The sequence below is a fragment of the Carcharodon carcharias genome, chromosome 18, assembly GCF_017639515.1.
Source record: "Carcharodon carcharias isolate sCarCar2 chromosome 18, sCarCar2.pri, whole genome shotgun sequence".
In the NCBI taxonomy this organism is placed as follows: domain Eukaryota; kingdom Metazoa; phylum Chordata; class Chondrichthyes; order Lamniformes; family Lamnidae; genus Carcharodon; species Carcharodon carcharias.
In genome coordinates this window covers 37,728,377-37,743,759 of record NC_054484.1, presented here as the reverse complement: position 1 = coordinate 37,743,759, position 15,383 = coordinate 37,728,377, and the positions used below count along the sequence as shown (strand labels likewise).

Below are 15,383 nucleotides of genomic sequence, written 5' to 3'. Positions count from 1 at the left end.
TGGGTTATTTCTTTGTTGACACTTTAACTGCTTCTTTTATCTCCTAGAAATTGCTATTAAATGGCTGCTTTAATGCTCTTTTATTTCTGCAGAACAGGCTGCTCTCTCCTCACAGTTTGAGAGGACAAGTCTCTTTGTTATGCTATGCTTATCTTGATATTAACCAATGTCTTTCAAAGTTTGTCCTTGAGGAAAACTACAAGCCAGCAATTATTTTGTAATTTTTTTCTCGATTGAACACTTGGAAGCAATAATAATATCTGACATCTTTCCAACTTGTTCTAGTTTCTCAGAGGCCTCTGCCTCATGGTGTTTTGATAGAAATGATCCGCTCCTCAATACATCATCGACCTCAAACGAGGCCCCCTGTAATTTTGCTTCAGTTGTGATTGACTGCACATGGATTATGCTTCACTTGCTTTTCATGCTTTAATCCATCATGCTCTTTTACTAAAAGGTCTATTCCTTTATTCATCTTTTGGTTCCCGGTTGACCAGCTTCCTGACAGTTGCTGTTTTATAGGATTTATGTTAGCTTTATGTAAGAGTAGACATCGATGTCTATATTCTGTGTTTCAAGAGCATTATTTTAGTTTTTGGTAAAACCTAATATTAAAAGCCTGTGCTGAAAGCCCAAAATTCTTCAAAATGGATGGCCGAAAAGCTTTGCTCCTCTGTAATTATGTTGTGAACGTTTCATCCATTCCTGGCTCACTTCTCTTCCTACTTTACCTGCTGCTCCATGGTGACATTATACGCCATTCTGGGGTCAGCTTCCACACTTATGGTGCTACCCAGCTCTACCCTTCTTCTACCTCTGTAATGTTTCATTGCTTATCTCATATCTGGTCCTGGATGAACTCCAGCTACTGGGGAAGACCAAAACCATTGTTACTCAACAGAGGCACAAATAAGTGTTCTTGCCACCAACCCCATATCCTTCTCCGTCTGCTTCAGGCTGAACATTTCTGTGAGTAGCCTTTTCCAAACAGAGCTGAGCTTTGACTCCATAGCCTCCCCATCACAAAGGACACTATTTTTAATTCTCCTGCCTCTGTGCTTACCTTTCCTCATCTGCTGCTGTAACTATCAATTATAGATTTGAGACCTTCCTTTAAGACCTCATCTGAGTCTGGGGCCTTCAGCAGGTAAATGCTGACTGGAGAGAGGAGGCTGTTTTCCTTCTACTGCTGTTTCCTACCAACGCCTTCCACATGGCAGGCCCTGGAAGTGGCAGTAAATAGGGTAGATGGCACCAAAATTTTTCAGGTACCCATCCCCCAGAAGAGGGTAAATCCCAATCAAAACAGTATGCCTCATTTTTTGAATGTTTCCTTGTTCTTTGATATCAGATGGCATAGTGAAGGAGAATTCCCCTTTATCAAAGTACAGAAAAGAGTTGGACCATGAAATTTTTCCAAATTCATTTTAGGCTATGCTAGGATCATTCCCTTCAATGCTTATCACATTGGAGCTATGGGGTCAATGTGTGAGCATGGCATAGGGTCAAGCAGCTGAAACTGCTGATTGTGTGGTGCATCTAAGGTGCTAGATGCTGACAGGAAATGACCTATTTCCACCATTGGCGGGCTTCCCTGTGCCCTTGACCCTGCCAGTATTCCCTTGGGCCTTTAAAATATAAGCGTCTTCCTATACCATTTCCCCTGAATAATTCCTTCCTTCTGGGGCCCAGACCACTTGCTTCATTTGGGCCTTATGTGGACCTTTGTGGAGGCTAGTGCAAGTCCACTCACTAAGTGGGACAGTCACTCTGGTCCATGTTGTGGAGCAGCATGCAAGTTTCTAGCTGAGAAAATCCTTGCCCCAGTCTTGCCTGTGGCTCATGATTAGTCTTGTCAGAAGTTAAAAACTCTCAGAAACTGGGATTCCACTGCTGGAATTTCAGCAATAAACTGAAAAGAACTTGCTCTTCAATATTAAATAATGAATTAATAATAACTTTTTGTGAGTGTGAATAGAAATCGTGCATAGAATTCTATAAAATTCTGTTGCTGTCAAGTATAAAGATCAGTGAAGTTACTAATACAGTTGACGTTAATTAAAATCAAATGATTTTATTTTCTCTGTTCTTTGCATCACGTCCTTGATCAAAACAAAGGGCATCTTTCTGACTGGAGGTCGAGGTCTGATCCTCCCATTAGCTATGTTAGTCACCATTGCATTAAGATTGATGGACCACACATTTCCTATCCTTCTTGATGGATATAGACAAACAAAAACACAGAGATATTCACTTCTACAGACTACAGGGGCAATTGATGTAATAGTATAGATGTGTATCATACAAAACCTCTTTGACAACACTAAGATAAAAGCAAAATACTGTGGATGTTGGAAATCTGAAACAAGAACGAAAATTGTTGGAAAAACTCAGCAGATCTGACAGCATCTGTGGAGAGGAAGACAGAGTTAATGTTTCGAGAACCATTCTCTTGAAGAGTCATATGGACTCAAAATGTTAACTCTGTCTTCCTCTGCAGTTTTGATCTCTGAGACTCTCCTGGTTAATGTCCTTACTCACACCCTTAATGGGGTGAGAGATTCCACAAGATTGAAAGGGGAGATCTTTTGATCTTTTAACTCTTGTTGGAAGCTTCCAGGACCCCTGTGAGTCACGTCACCTGTAGCAGCCATCTTTTGGTTCAACAAAAGTCCATTTTAAAAGTAGCAAAAAAGAATAAAGCTTGACGTACACAGTTTTGATTTCATGTCTTATTGACATGATAACTGGCTGCCCACCAGGATTTTCAGTTTGAAATGCCATTTGCACTTAACCAGGGGTAAATCTCAACTAGTCAGCTGCGCCCAAATCTTATTTAAATCACTGAAGTACACTGAAGCTTGGTTGATGATGCCATTGCCTGCTGATAGTCCGATGAGGTGAGTTAGCATGTCACCCTAAAAATTAGAGCATTTCTCCCTACCAAATATAAATCCAAATTGTGTATAAGCTCAGAGATAGATATCAAGTAGATTAAAAAAAATAATACATTTGAATTTAGTTAAAGACACTGAGGAGAATGGCTGCCGAAAATCCCTATGGAGAAATGAAATGAGTAGGTTATTTTAAAATATCAGTACACCTGCTACCATTTTGACCATCAAAATGAATTTAGCATTTTAGTTCCTGGGCTACTCATGAAGTAATGGCAAAATGGTGGTGGAGCCTTCACAAGTAAAGAAAGCAGAATTATATTTTGGACGGCTACCTTGTTAGGTGTTACTTATCTCCTCACTTTGAATGCTACATTATTCCTCTGAGTGTAGGCTAGTTTCTAACTTGATCTGAACTGATAAATTCACACTGTTGCAGCACAAATAGTAGGGAAGAACTAATTCAATTTGGATTCATTAAATTTAATGCACGGAGGTGACAGGGATCATAACAAATCCTGCTTTACAGCTGCAGCACATAATGTGTTGAACCCAAGTATAGCATAGACTTATCACATGTACAACATGCAGGAGCTGTAAGGAGTTGGTGTTGAACAAATAAAGCATCTATATAATTGACACTGATGCTGCAAAAGTCTCACTGTAGACATTTACATCACATAAGGGGTCCTTTGTGAGTATGCAATCATTTGCTGCTGCATCTATAAATATTAGTCAGGCCAGAGTTAGAGTAGAATACAGCTATGGGTGCTCTATTATTGAAAGGACATTCAAGCTATAAATAGCATACAGCATGGATTCACCAGAATTATTGTAAAGACAGGAAACTCAGAGTTTGAGAGACTGGGGCTAATTCTGCTGGAGCAGGGAAGGCTAAGAGGATATTAATAGTGGGTATTGAAATTCTGAACAGTTTTTATAGGATGACTAGGGAAAATCTGTCTCAGCTGGTTATTTAAGATTGAATAGAGAGGAGAGATCTGCTTCCCCAGTGGAGAGGTCAGTTACCAGGGGTCACAGATTTAAAGGTGATTGGTAGGAGGATTAGAGGGGACATGACATGAGGAAAAACCTCTTCATCCAGAGGGTGGTGGGTGTCAAGAATTCACTGCCTGGTTTGGCGGTGGAGGCAGAAACTCTCAACTCACTTAAAAAGTACCTGGATCTGCACCCGAAGTGCTGTAATCTGCAAGGCTACAGACCAGGTGCTGGAAGATGGGATTAGATTGGGTGGCTAGTTTGTATTTTTTTCTTTTTCGGCCAGCACAGACACAATGGGCTGAATGGCCTCTTTCTGTGCCGTAACTTTTCTTTGGTTCTATGGTTGGGGAGTCAATGATTAGAATTCATCATAACGGAGTAAGGAGAAACATTTTTGCACAGCAGGTTATTGGAGTATAGAATATTTTACTATAGGGAAATATTCAGGTAGAGACACATTTTTAAAGAAAAATTGGGGAAGTATTTGAAGCAGAGAAAAAATATAGGACAATGGGAAGAGTGAGGTGCAGGAAAATTCATTATAGTTTCTTGTATGATTGACTGATACTTAAAGCGCTTGTATCAATTTTAGAAACATAATAAATTCATAGAACAGAGGGAGGCCATTTAGCATTACGTGTCAGTGTCAGCCAAGAAAGAGTTACCCAGCATAATCCCATTTTTCAGCTCTTGGACCATGGCCCTGTAGGGTCCAGCACTTCAAGTGCATATATTTTTAAAATACGATGAGGATTGTGTCTTTCCCTTTCAGGCCATGAGTTCCAGATTCCCAGTCTCTAGGTGAAAAACATTTTCAACTCCTCTCTAATCCTTCTATGGATTGCTTTAAAATGATGCTCCTGGTTATTGGCCCCTCTGCTAATGGATATAGGTCCTTCCTATCCTCTCTATCTAGGCACCTCATAATTTTATACACCTCAATTAAATCTCCACTCAATCTCCTGTATTTTAAAAAAATGCTATTTAACCCTCCCTCACAGCTAAAATTCTCCATTCAGGCAATATCAAACCAGCTATCCTCAACCTCCCTGCTACTTCCTTGAAAAATTCAGGTTGTTAGCATGACCTTCCCTTAACAAATCCATTCTGGCTGTCCTGGATTAATCCATGTTTTTCTGAATGATGATTTATACTACCTCTCAGAATTTTTCCAATAATTTTCTTAACGCTGAGGTTAGGCTAACTGGCCTGTAATCACTCTAGCTACCCCTTCTTCCCTTTTTAAACATTGGTACAATGTTAGTCGTTCTCAAGTTCTCTCGCACCATGTCTCTGGTCAAAGAGGAATGGAAAACTATGATCAGAGCCTTTACTATTTCTTCCCTTGCTGCTCTTATAAGCCTGGGATGCATTTTATCTGGACCTAGTCATTTATTCACTTTCAAGGTTTCTAGACTCCTTAATATTTCTACCCTCATTATGTTTATTTCATCCAATATTTCACACTCCTCCTCAGCTATAGTGTCTGCTTTGTACCCCTCTTTCATGAAAAAACACAAAATATTCATTAAGATGTATGTCTACCTCTTCCACCTCTTTAGACAATTCACCTTTTTCACCTCTGATCTGTCCTACTTTTTCTTTAGCTATCCTTTTGTTCTTTATGTATTTGGTAACTTGAGTATTGCTGATAAAAAGATACTGTCAAAGCTTTTCGCCTTGCATTCATCAGGACAATCACAAGAATACCAACGTCAAGGGAAGCAACAACTTTATACACCATGGCAACACCTCTACCAGTGTCCATTTGCCAACCAATCAGCACTTTCTTCTCATACAGTATAAAGTTGTTGCTTCCCCTGACGGTGGCATTCTTGCAATTGTTCTGATGAGTGCAAGGTGAAAAGCTTCGTCAAAATGTCTTTTTTCAGTAATACTTTAATCATTTATAAAACATCTTTGGGTTTTCCTTGATTTTACTTGTCAATGTTTTCTCATCCATTTCTTTGTTTGCCTAATTTCTTCTTGAAAAAGGGACACTTAAGACTCTGGCAGCCCATTGTCATGAAAATGGAAACAGATAAGTATATCAGATTGGGAGCACATTGCCTGTCTATTAGCATTTGAACTGCTCCTATCGCCCAACATCGGGTATGGAGTGGTTAATATCAAGAACCATTTTTCTGCTTTCTCCTTAGGTGACAAACAGCCTTGATATTAGTCTAGCTTGTTCCATTACATCATCAGTCACATTCTTCTTTGTCTGTCTCCTGATGTATTATCTTATCCAGATGGTGCCAAACCCAACTTCTAAATAATGTGACCACTTTATCTTACACACTGCACATTTAACCAGGAACCCATTGGATGGATCTTAAGCTTTAGTTACTCATCACTTTTATTAGACATCTTTACTTCCCTATAAAAATTAGAATGAATCAAACTCAACAGCAAATTACAAATAAAGTTATGAAGAAATATACAGAAGTGATAAATCCAGTAACAGCAAGGGAAAAAAGACATTTATTGCACAAACTAAATCAGAAATAATGATAATTTAATATTGTGCAGTATAAGTCAACCAAATTCTGCAATGTCCACAGATGTCATCGCGAAGGGAAGTCATTGTAATGATATTGTCAGGCTGAAAGAAAGAGTATTTGCTCCCCTCAGGCTAGATTTCTCTCCAGACAGGGATCTCAAGTAAAAATTGTTTTGTTTCATGATTTAATGGAGAAAATAATTCTCATCCAATGCTTCATTGACAGAGAGGATGTTGTTTGCAGTTCAGCAGCAAGCATGATCATGTTAAAAGTGTAAGCTTGGAAGTTCATCGATTTAATAATTGAAAAATAAAGCACACGTGATTTCAGGCCTAATTCAGAGTGAGTATGCAGATTTGTAATGAAGACATCCATTCTTGAATTATTCTCAATACTGGTGACCATCAGTGATTGTTATAAAAACCCATCTGGTTCATTAATGCCCTTTAGGGAAGAAGTTCTGCTGTCCTTACCTGGTCTAGCCTACGCATGACTCCAGACCCACAGCAATGTGGTTGACTCTTAAATGCCCTCAAAAATGTCCTAGGGCAATTAGGGATGGGCAACAAATGCTGGCCTTGCTTGAGATGCTCACATTCCATGAAAGAATAAATAAATTTAAAAAATCAGGAAACAGGACTATCTTTGCATAACAGGTGGTTTTTAAAAGTACCACAATCAACTAGGTAACAATTAAAAATATATATTTACCTGAATGTGGAGCCGAGGAGCAGGAGTGCTCACCCTGACTCCAAATTCAAAAAATGTGGGCTGCTGCTCACCGTCACTTCCCATCCCCTCTGACATCACTACTGCCTTCCCCAACCCTTCCCTGCTCATCAGGACCAAACCTTCACTTCAGCCAATGTCTGTCACCTCTTGGGCACTGACACCCTTTTCCCCCACTCAGTCAGTCCTACCCTCCCTCCTAATCCACCTGTCCACTACTACCCTCTTGTCCCACTGCCCATGCCAGCCTCTCCCCCATCTGGTCACCACTACCCCACCCCCCCTCCCCCCCACCGCTACTCTCCACCCTGCCATCCAGCACCAATCTCTCCCCAATTCAGTTACCATTACACCCGCCTCGCCCATTGCTATCCTCCCCCTCATTCGTCCTCACTACGCCACCCCGTTACGGCTATCCTTCCACCTCTCAGCCACTTCCACGTCTTGAGCTGATTGCATTGGCATCGCAACTGCCCAATCTCCCATTCTACTCTGTCAGCGGGCTGTGCACAGTTTGCTTGCTCAGCAGTAATGAGGCTGGAGGCCCAGTATCGGGTGTGCCTCAGGCCTTACCATTCTGGTCCTGTGATGGAAGCCTGCAAGGCCAGAAACAGATGCACCAAATTTCTAGACTGGTGTATTAATGTTACAGACTGTGGTTCTGGTTGCCCAAAGACATTCAATTTGATATCTTTCCCTTGAAATTTTTAATGTTCAGTGGATGATTAGGAAAGCTTCTGTGGAAATAACTGCCATGTATATTAATATCAGGCAGTTCCATAAACCTTAGCATTCTGATGGCATTGTTAGTTTTCATAGCATTTTCAACATTAGTATTAAGATTGTAATAACTTGATTGGAACATATCTAAAACTATATTTAACCCTTTTGCAAAGGACACACATATGAAAGAAACACATCTACTTCATTCTTTATAATTACTGGCTCGGGGTGTATATTGTGTGGCAGGTAATGTGCTATTGTCATCTCCCAGGCATCCACAAATGTAACATTGACACCCTCAAACATCTTTCTCATCACTAAATCTAGTTGATAGGAATACCAGTCACTGTTGTAGAGACTGAAGTCCTGTGGAAGGGCCTGGACATTGGCAGCCTTTATTACAACCAGTGTGTCTGGACTCCTGTCCAGCAATCGTAGAATTGACCTACGGATGTTCTGGAGCCTTCGGATGTATGTTTCAACTGGAAAAGTGTTGAAATGACACCATATGGTGAGAGCTATAATGGTGCTCTTTCCTCCTTTAATCTCATCCAGTTTATTTGCAATGAATGGTAAATCCTGATTCAAAATGGGGCTGATTCGGATCGGTGTGCCATGGGCATAATATTCCATGCTGATATTGTTTGCCACATCCACAGAGAAGTAAGGTCTGATAACTATATTCTTGACATCGTTCAACTTTCTAAGACCTAAAACAGAAGATAATCATATCAACAAGATTATTTTTTTATTTTGCAGCTAAGTACTGACAAATTTGAATCAGGGACACATAAGCAAGAAACTCATTCGTGTAGCACTACTTGTGGCAGTGCTGTGCAGGCTTAGTGTGTTTCCCTGGGGATAGGCAGCACTGTAGCTGTTATCTGCTCTGCCTATGGGGTGTTTTTCATTAATATGGTTGCAGGCAGCACTGCCCTTTGCATGCACCCAAACACATTGAAATTGCACTCCTAACGTCACTCAATCTAACTGGCTGATGCCAGGTGATGCCACCACCCTAAATTTGGGCAATGCCTATGCTGTGCACTCCTGAGAAAAGCAGCATGAAGCAGACAAGATGGGCCTTGCAGTTGCTTTTTTTAAAGGGCTATGCAACTTTATTGCAGCTAAGTAAAATTTATGGAATTTTTTTTATCCAAAAGTGTCTGAAAGGAGCCTGGACTATACTTGGAGCAATTTACCAGTAAAGGAGCAGGTGACCTGTCCTCACAAAGAATGCAATAGCTATGGGACAGAGATAATGGGCGGAATTGTCCCAGATTTGCACTAAGTGCAGTTGCGTGTGGGTGAAATGAAGTTTTACACCACCAGCTGCAATGGCGGCTTTTCACAATGTAGCATTCCAAACCTGCCATATTATTTATGCATTCCTGGGATACGTGCTGTTTCGATGGCGGGCGGGCTGCAATTCGCCTACCTCACAGCTTCATCACACCAGGCACCACATTTAAAGTACAACTGCACTCAGTTCTTTAGCCCAGGACTGCAGCGAAGAAGACATGGCCCCGAAAGGCAAGACAACTAAAGCCCTTGAGTGCCTCTTGGACGCTGTGGAGGCCTGCTGTGATGTCCTCTACCCCCGCTCTGGCTGCAGGAGGGGCAGCTACATTACCACTCCGACTTGGTAGGCGATGGCAGTGGTGATCAGTGCCAATGTTGCACAGAAGAGGTTGGCCATTCGGTGCAGATAGAGAATGAATGATCTCATCCATGCAGTCAGGGTATGGCAACCATTTCATCACTCTATACTCTCACACTCAAGCCCATCACACATTCGCTGGCATCTCACTCACTGCCAGCTCAAGGGACATCACCACCCATTCTCACACACACACCCTCACATGTCCATCTGGCTTCATCTCCTCTGGAGACTGCCTCCTCATCCCTCACCATTTTGAGGCCACTTGCACAGATCAACATGGGACACCACACACACCCTAGGATATACTCTCTTTCCCCAATACAGCTCTCGTCCTGCAGCCTCTTCCCTTGCCTGCGGCCACTTCTCCCCTTTCCCCAATCAAGACCTTGCCCTGCTGCCATTGAAGAGCCACCTACATATGGCTGATCTGGTAGATAGGGACCTGTTGTAAGCTCCCCTAAAAGTGATGTGGTGCTGTCTGTGAAGTCTGATGCTGATGACTGCGAGTGCTGCCCGAAGCAAGGTAAGCAAACAAACCTTGAAGTCCCGAGGGACATGCAGCCTCCCAACTGCATGTTTTATATAAGCTGTTGTGAAACGCGTTGGCGTGTTTTCATGCCATCATGTGCGGATGATGCAGCAGGGGGAGGATGAGTCCACCGGGCTGGCCTTATAATGATATGCTGATGTATTAGAATGAGGTTCCTGACGTCCAATGGCGGGGAACGCGGCCCACCACCACCAAGCGGAACAGACAATCATAAACTGATTTCATGACATGGAACTGATTTTTGGCCTTCTTGCCATGTTGTCTGCTCATGCCTGATACCGGTGGGCATAGGAGATCCCAGTCAATGCCTCTGATTCTGCAGCTCAACAGGGATATAGAGCAGAGGCTGTGCAGAAGCTCTTTGCCATTACAAATGTGTGGATCACTGAAGCTCATGGCGAGGCAGAAATTCATCTTCAGTCATGGCGAAAAATGTGAGGCACCATATCAGCCTCCTGCACAGCCCACTGATTTTCAATGTCATTGACTTCAATGGAATTTTCTGATTCTGCTCTGTGAAGCGCTTTGGGTTAATTTTCTAAGTTTTTGCCATTGCCATTGAGTATATTTGCAAATCTAGACTCAGATGTTTACAGCACAGAAGGAGGCCATTCGACCCATCTGCTCTGTGCCGGTCAACCAAGATCTGACGGCACTAATCCCATTTTCCAGCGCTTGGCCCAGAGCCCTAGAGGCTTTGGCAACACAAGTGAATATCTAAATACTTCTTGAATGTTATGAGAGTTTCTGACTCAACCACCCTTTCAGGCAGTGAGTTCCAGACTCCCACCACCCTCTGGGTGAAAAAATCTCTCAACTCCCATCTTAGCCTTCTAGCACTTACCTTAAATCTATGCCCCCTGGTTTTTGACCCCTCTATTAATGGAAAAAGTGCCTTCCTATCCACCCTATCTATGCCCCTCATACTCTTATACACCTCTATCAGGTCCCCTCTCAACCTTTGCTGCTCCAAGGAAAACAACCCAAGCCTATCCAATTTTTCCTTATAGTTCAGACCCCTCCAGCCTAGGCAACATCCTGGTAAATCTCCTCTGCACCCTCCCCAGTGTGATCACATCCTTCCTATAATGTGGTGACCAAAACTGTACACAATACTACGGTTGTGGCCTAACCAGCATTTTATAACCTCCCTGTTCTTTTATTCTATGCCTCGGCTAATGAAGGCAAGTATCCCATATGTCTTCTTAACTACCTTATCTACGTGCCCTCCTACCCTCAGGGATCTGTGGATATGCACACGAAGGTGCCCCTGATCTTCAGTACTTTCCAGGGTCCTACATTCATAGTGTAGTCCCTTGCCTTGATAGCCCTTTCCAAGTGCATTACCTCGCACTTTTCTGGGTTGAATTCCATTTGCTCTGCCCACCTGACCAGTCCACTGATAGTGGAGTTTACGGTTATCCTCCTCACTGTTTACCACCTTACAAATTTTCGTGTCATCCACGAACTTCTTGATCATACCCCTTACATATAAGTCCAAATCATTTATGTACACTACAAACAGCAAGGACCCCAGCACTGAGCCCTGCAGAACTGCACTGGGAACAGACTTCAAGTCACAGAAACATCCCTCTACCATCATCCTCTGCTTCCTGCCTCACAGCCAATTTTGGATCCAATGTGCCACTTTGCCTTGGATCCCATGGGCTCTTACTTTCTTGACCAGTCTGCCATGAGGGACCTGATCAAAAACCTTGCTAAAGTCCATGTAGACCACATCAAATGCATTACCCTTATCAATACTCCTGGTTACCTCCTCAAAAAATTCGATCAAATTTGTCAAACATGACGTTCCCTTAACAAATCCATGCTGACTATCCCTGATTATTCTGTGTCTCCCCAAGTGCAGATATATCCTGTCCCTTAGAATTCTTCCTAGTAACTTCTCCACTACTGAAGTTAGACTGAGTGGCCTGTAATTTCCTGGTCTATTCCTTCCTTCCTTTTTAAATAACGGGACAATGTTAGCAGACTTGCAGTCCTTTGGCACCTCACCTGTGGCCAGAGAGAATTTGAAAATTACTTTCAGGACCCCTGATATCTCTTCCCTTCCTCCCTCAACAACCTGGGATTCATCTCATCTGGGCCTGCAGATTTATCCACTTTTAAGGCTGCTGAACCAACTAGAACCTCCTCTCTTTATGTTAATTTCCTCTAATATTTCACAGCTCTCCATCCTGCTGCCTATATCAGCGTCGTCTTTTTCCATGGTCAAGACCGACGCAAATTATTCACTGAGGACTGTAACCACGTCTTCCGGGTCCACACACACATTATCTCTATGTTCCCTAATTGGCCCTACTCTTCTGTTGCTCTTTATATATTTAAAATACCCCTTTGGGTTTTCCTTTATTCTACCCACCAATGCTTCCTCATGCACTCTCTTAACTTTCCTAATTTCCATTTTAAGATCCCCCCTGTACTTTTTATACTCCTCTAGGGACTCTGCCATATTGAGCCCTCAGTGTCTGCTATAAGCTTTTCTTTTTTCCTTAATCCTAACCTTTATGTCCCTTGACATCCAGGGCTGAATTTTGCCATCGGCGAGCAGGGGCGGGCCCCACTCGGCGACGTGTAAAATGACACGGGATGATGTTGGGCAGAACCCCTGATGTCATCCCGCCCCATTTAAATTTTCAGGAAGGTGGGGGCACAGCCAAATTAGCTGTGCACCCGCCGACCTGTCAGTGGCCAATTGAAACATTAAAACAATTTAAGGACCTGCCCGTCCAACCTTGAGGTTGGACCGTCAGGCCAGGAGCCCTGGCGGGCTTCTGAAAAAACATGAAACCTCTTCCACCGGCAGGATGAGGTTTCATGTAGGGTTTAAAAAGTGTAATAAAGTTTTTGTGAAATTTATTAACATGTCCCATCTCGTGTGACATTGTCACATGAGGGGAACATGTTAAGGATTTTTTTTCTATTTTTTAATGCATATACAGCTGTCAGCAATCTCCCTGAGGCAGCACTTAGCATTTGGGGAATCCACCCCCCCACCCGCACAGGAAGCGCATAGCACTTCCCACCGGGTGTCACACTGGGCAGGCCTTAATTAGCCGCACACTTAAAATGGCGGCGGGGCCCGCTTCTCCAGCGGGGATCAGCTCCCCGCCCACTGGAGATTGGGTCAGACCCGCCCACCTGGTAGGCAGAAATTTCTGCCCCCAGGGTCTGTGGACTTGGCCACCCCAACCACCCCCCCCCCTCCTCCTTTGTCTTTATGGGAACATATTTGCCATGTATCCTCATTATTTCCTCCTTGAATGCCTCCCACCGCTCTGACAGAGTTTTATCTGCAAGTAGCTGCTCTCAGTCCACTTGGGCCAAATCATATCTCATCTTAGTAAAATTAGCCTTTTCTCAGTTTAGAACTTTTATTCTTGGCCCAACTTTATCCTTTTCCATAACTATCCTAAATCTAACTGAGTTATGGTCACTATCTCCAAAATACTCCCCTACTGATTCACCTTCCACCTGACCAGGCTCATTTCCAAATATTTGGTCCAGAACTGCCCTCTCCCTTGTTGGGCTTTCTATGTTGTGTACAAAATGAACTGTAGAGTCACATGCACCTGGAAGAGTTTGCTTAAATGGAAACATGTCCTTTGAGCCCTGACTACTTGAGTGGGAATTTCCTAACAGAGTTGTTGAGCATTATTGAATAGTTGACAAATGAAACAATCTGTGACTAACAGTAATAAGCAGGAAAATGATTGCACACAACTCCCAAGGAGGACAGGAGGGTGGGGGACAGCATCAGGGAAAGGCAAATGAATCATAGCACATAGCACAAAAGGGGGTCATTTTGCCCATCAAGTTGGCATCAGCTTTCACAGAGCAGATCAGTTGGTTCCACTCAAATGAAATATGGGAGCTCACTGCAGCTAATGTTGTAGGAAATGGAGACATGGAAAAGCCAAGATTTATAAATGGTTTATGTGATTAAGCATTTATGGTCAAAGTTTAGAAACAGTTTATCTTTTTTGAGATCCATGCTCTAAGAACACCATTACATAGGCAAAGAGAAAAACATTGACAGTGTATCTCCAGGAAAGAAGGAAACATGCTGCACTACAAGGTGCACTGCAGCAACTCACCAAGGCCTCTTTGACAGCTCTTTCCAAACCCGCAACTTCTACTATGTAGAAGGACAAGGGCGGCAGATGCATGGGAACACCATCACCTGCAAGTTCTCCTCAAAACCACACACCGACCTGACTTGGAAATATATCGTTGTGCCTTCATTGTTACTGGGTCAAAATCCTAGAACTCCCTTCCTAACAGTACTATGGGTGTTCCTACAACACATGGGACTGCAATGTTTCAAGAAGGCAGCTCACTGCCACCTTCTCAAGGGCGTTTAGGGATGGGCAGTGATGGGCAACACCCATGTCCCATGAACGAATAACAAAAAGAGAGAGAGAATAAAAGAAAGAACCAGTGTCAGAGCCTTCAAATTAACCCATGACTCCTATCACCAGTCCAATTCGGTTAGCTTGAGGCAATACAGAAGAGGTGAAATTTGCTTAGTACAGTAGTATGAAATAAGTGAATGATAACCCTTGTTTAATGCACCTTGCTTTACGCTTCCAATGGAAAAGAAAATTGAGTGTGATATAGGTTGCTGATTTGCATTTGCCCATTTTACACCAAGATAAATTTCATTCCCAGATAGTCTAGATAAGGAATTTATGAAGCTGTGTATCACTCAATAAAAGAAATAAGTAAGATGTGGTAATAGAGATGCTGCATAATATAGTTGAAGTTTAAGAAATATCAGACATGAGCTGTTGAAAATTCAGACAATGCTTTCAGGAGTCCCGGTCAAGTAATGCTTCAAATTTTAAAATTCCTATCCCTCTGTAGCTTTGCCTTTCCCTATCTTTGTAGCCCCCTCTTGCCCCACCACCTGTGTTCCTCTAATTTTGGCCACTTGAGCATCCCCGATTTTAATCGTCCCATCATTGACGGCTCTGGCTTCAGCTCCCTAAGTTCTAAGTTCTTGAATTTCCTCTCTGCCTCTCTTTCACAGAATCACGGTGCAGAAGAGGCCCTTCGGCCCATTGAATCTGCACCGACATGTGAGAAACACCTGACCTACCTACCTACCTAATCCCATTTACCAGCACTTGACCCATAGCCTTGAATGTTATGACGTGCCAAGTGCTCATCCAGGTACTTTTAATCCTTTAAGATTCTCCTTAAACCCTACCTTTTTTCATGGAGCTTTTGATCACCGGCCCTAATAACTCCTTTTGTGGTTCTGTGACAAATGTTGCTTTGTAACACTCCTGTGA

The 15,383-nt window shown here is 42.7% G+C and overlaps 1 protein-coding gene across 1 annotated transcript in view; it reads right to left on the bottom strand.

The window, feature by feature from the left end:
• Nucleotides 1-8,008: 8,008 nt before the first annotated feature.
• Nucleotides 8,009-15,383, bottom strand: part of LOC121290432 (NXPE family member 3-like) — a 73,671-nt gene continuing 66,296 nt past the window's right edge. The window contains exon 7 of the mRNA XM_041210869.1: nt 8,009-8,562. Coding sequence (XP_041066803.1) covers nt 8,009-8,562 — 554 coding nt within the window. The remainder of the gene's footprint in view (nt 8,563-15,383) is intronic.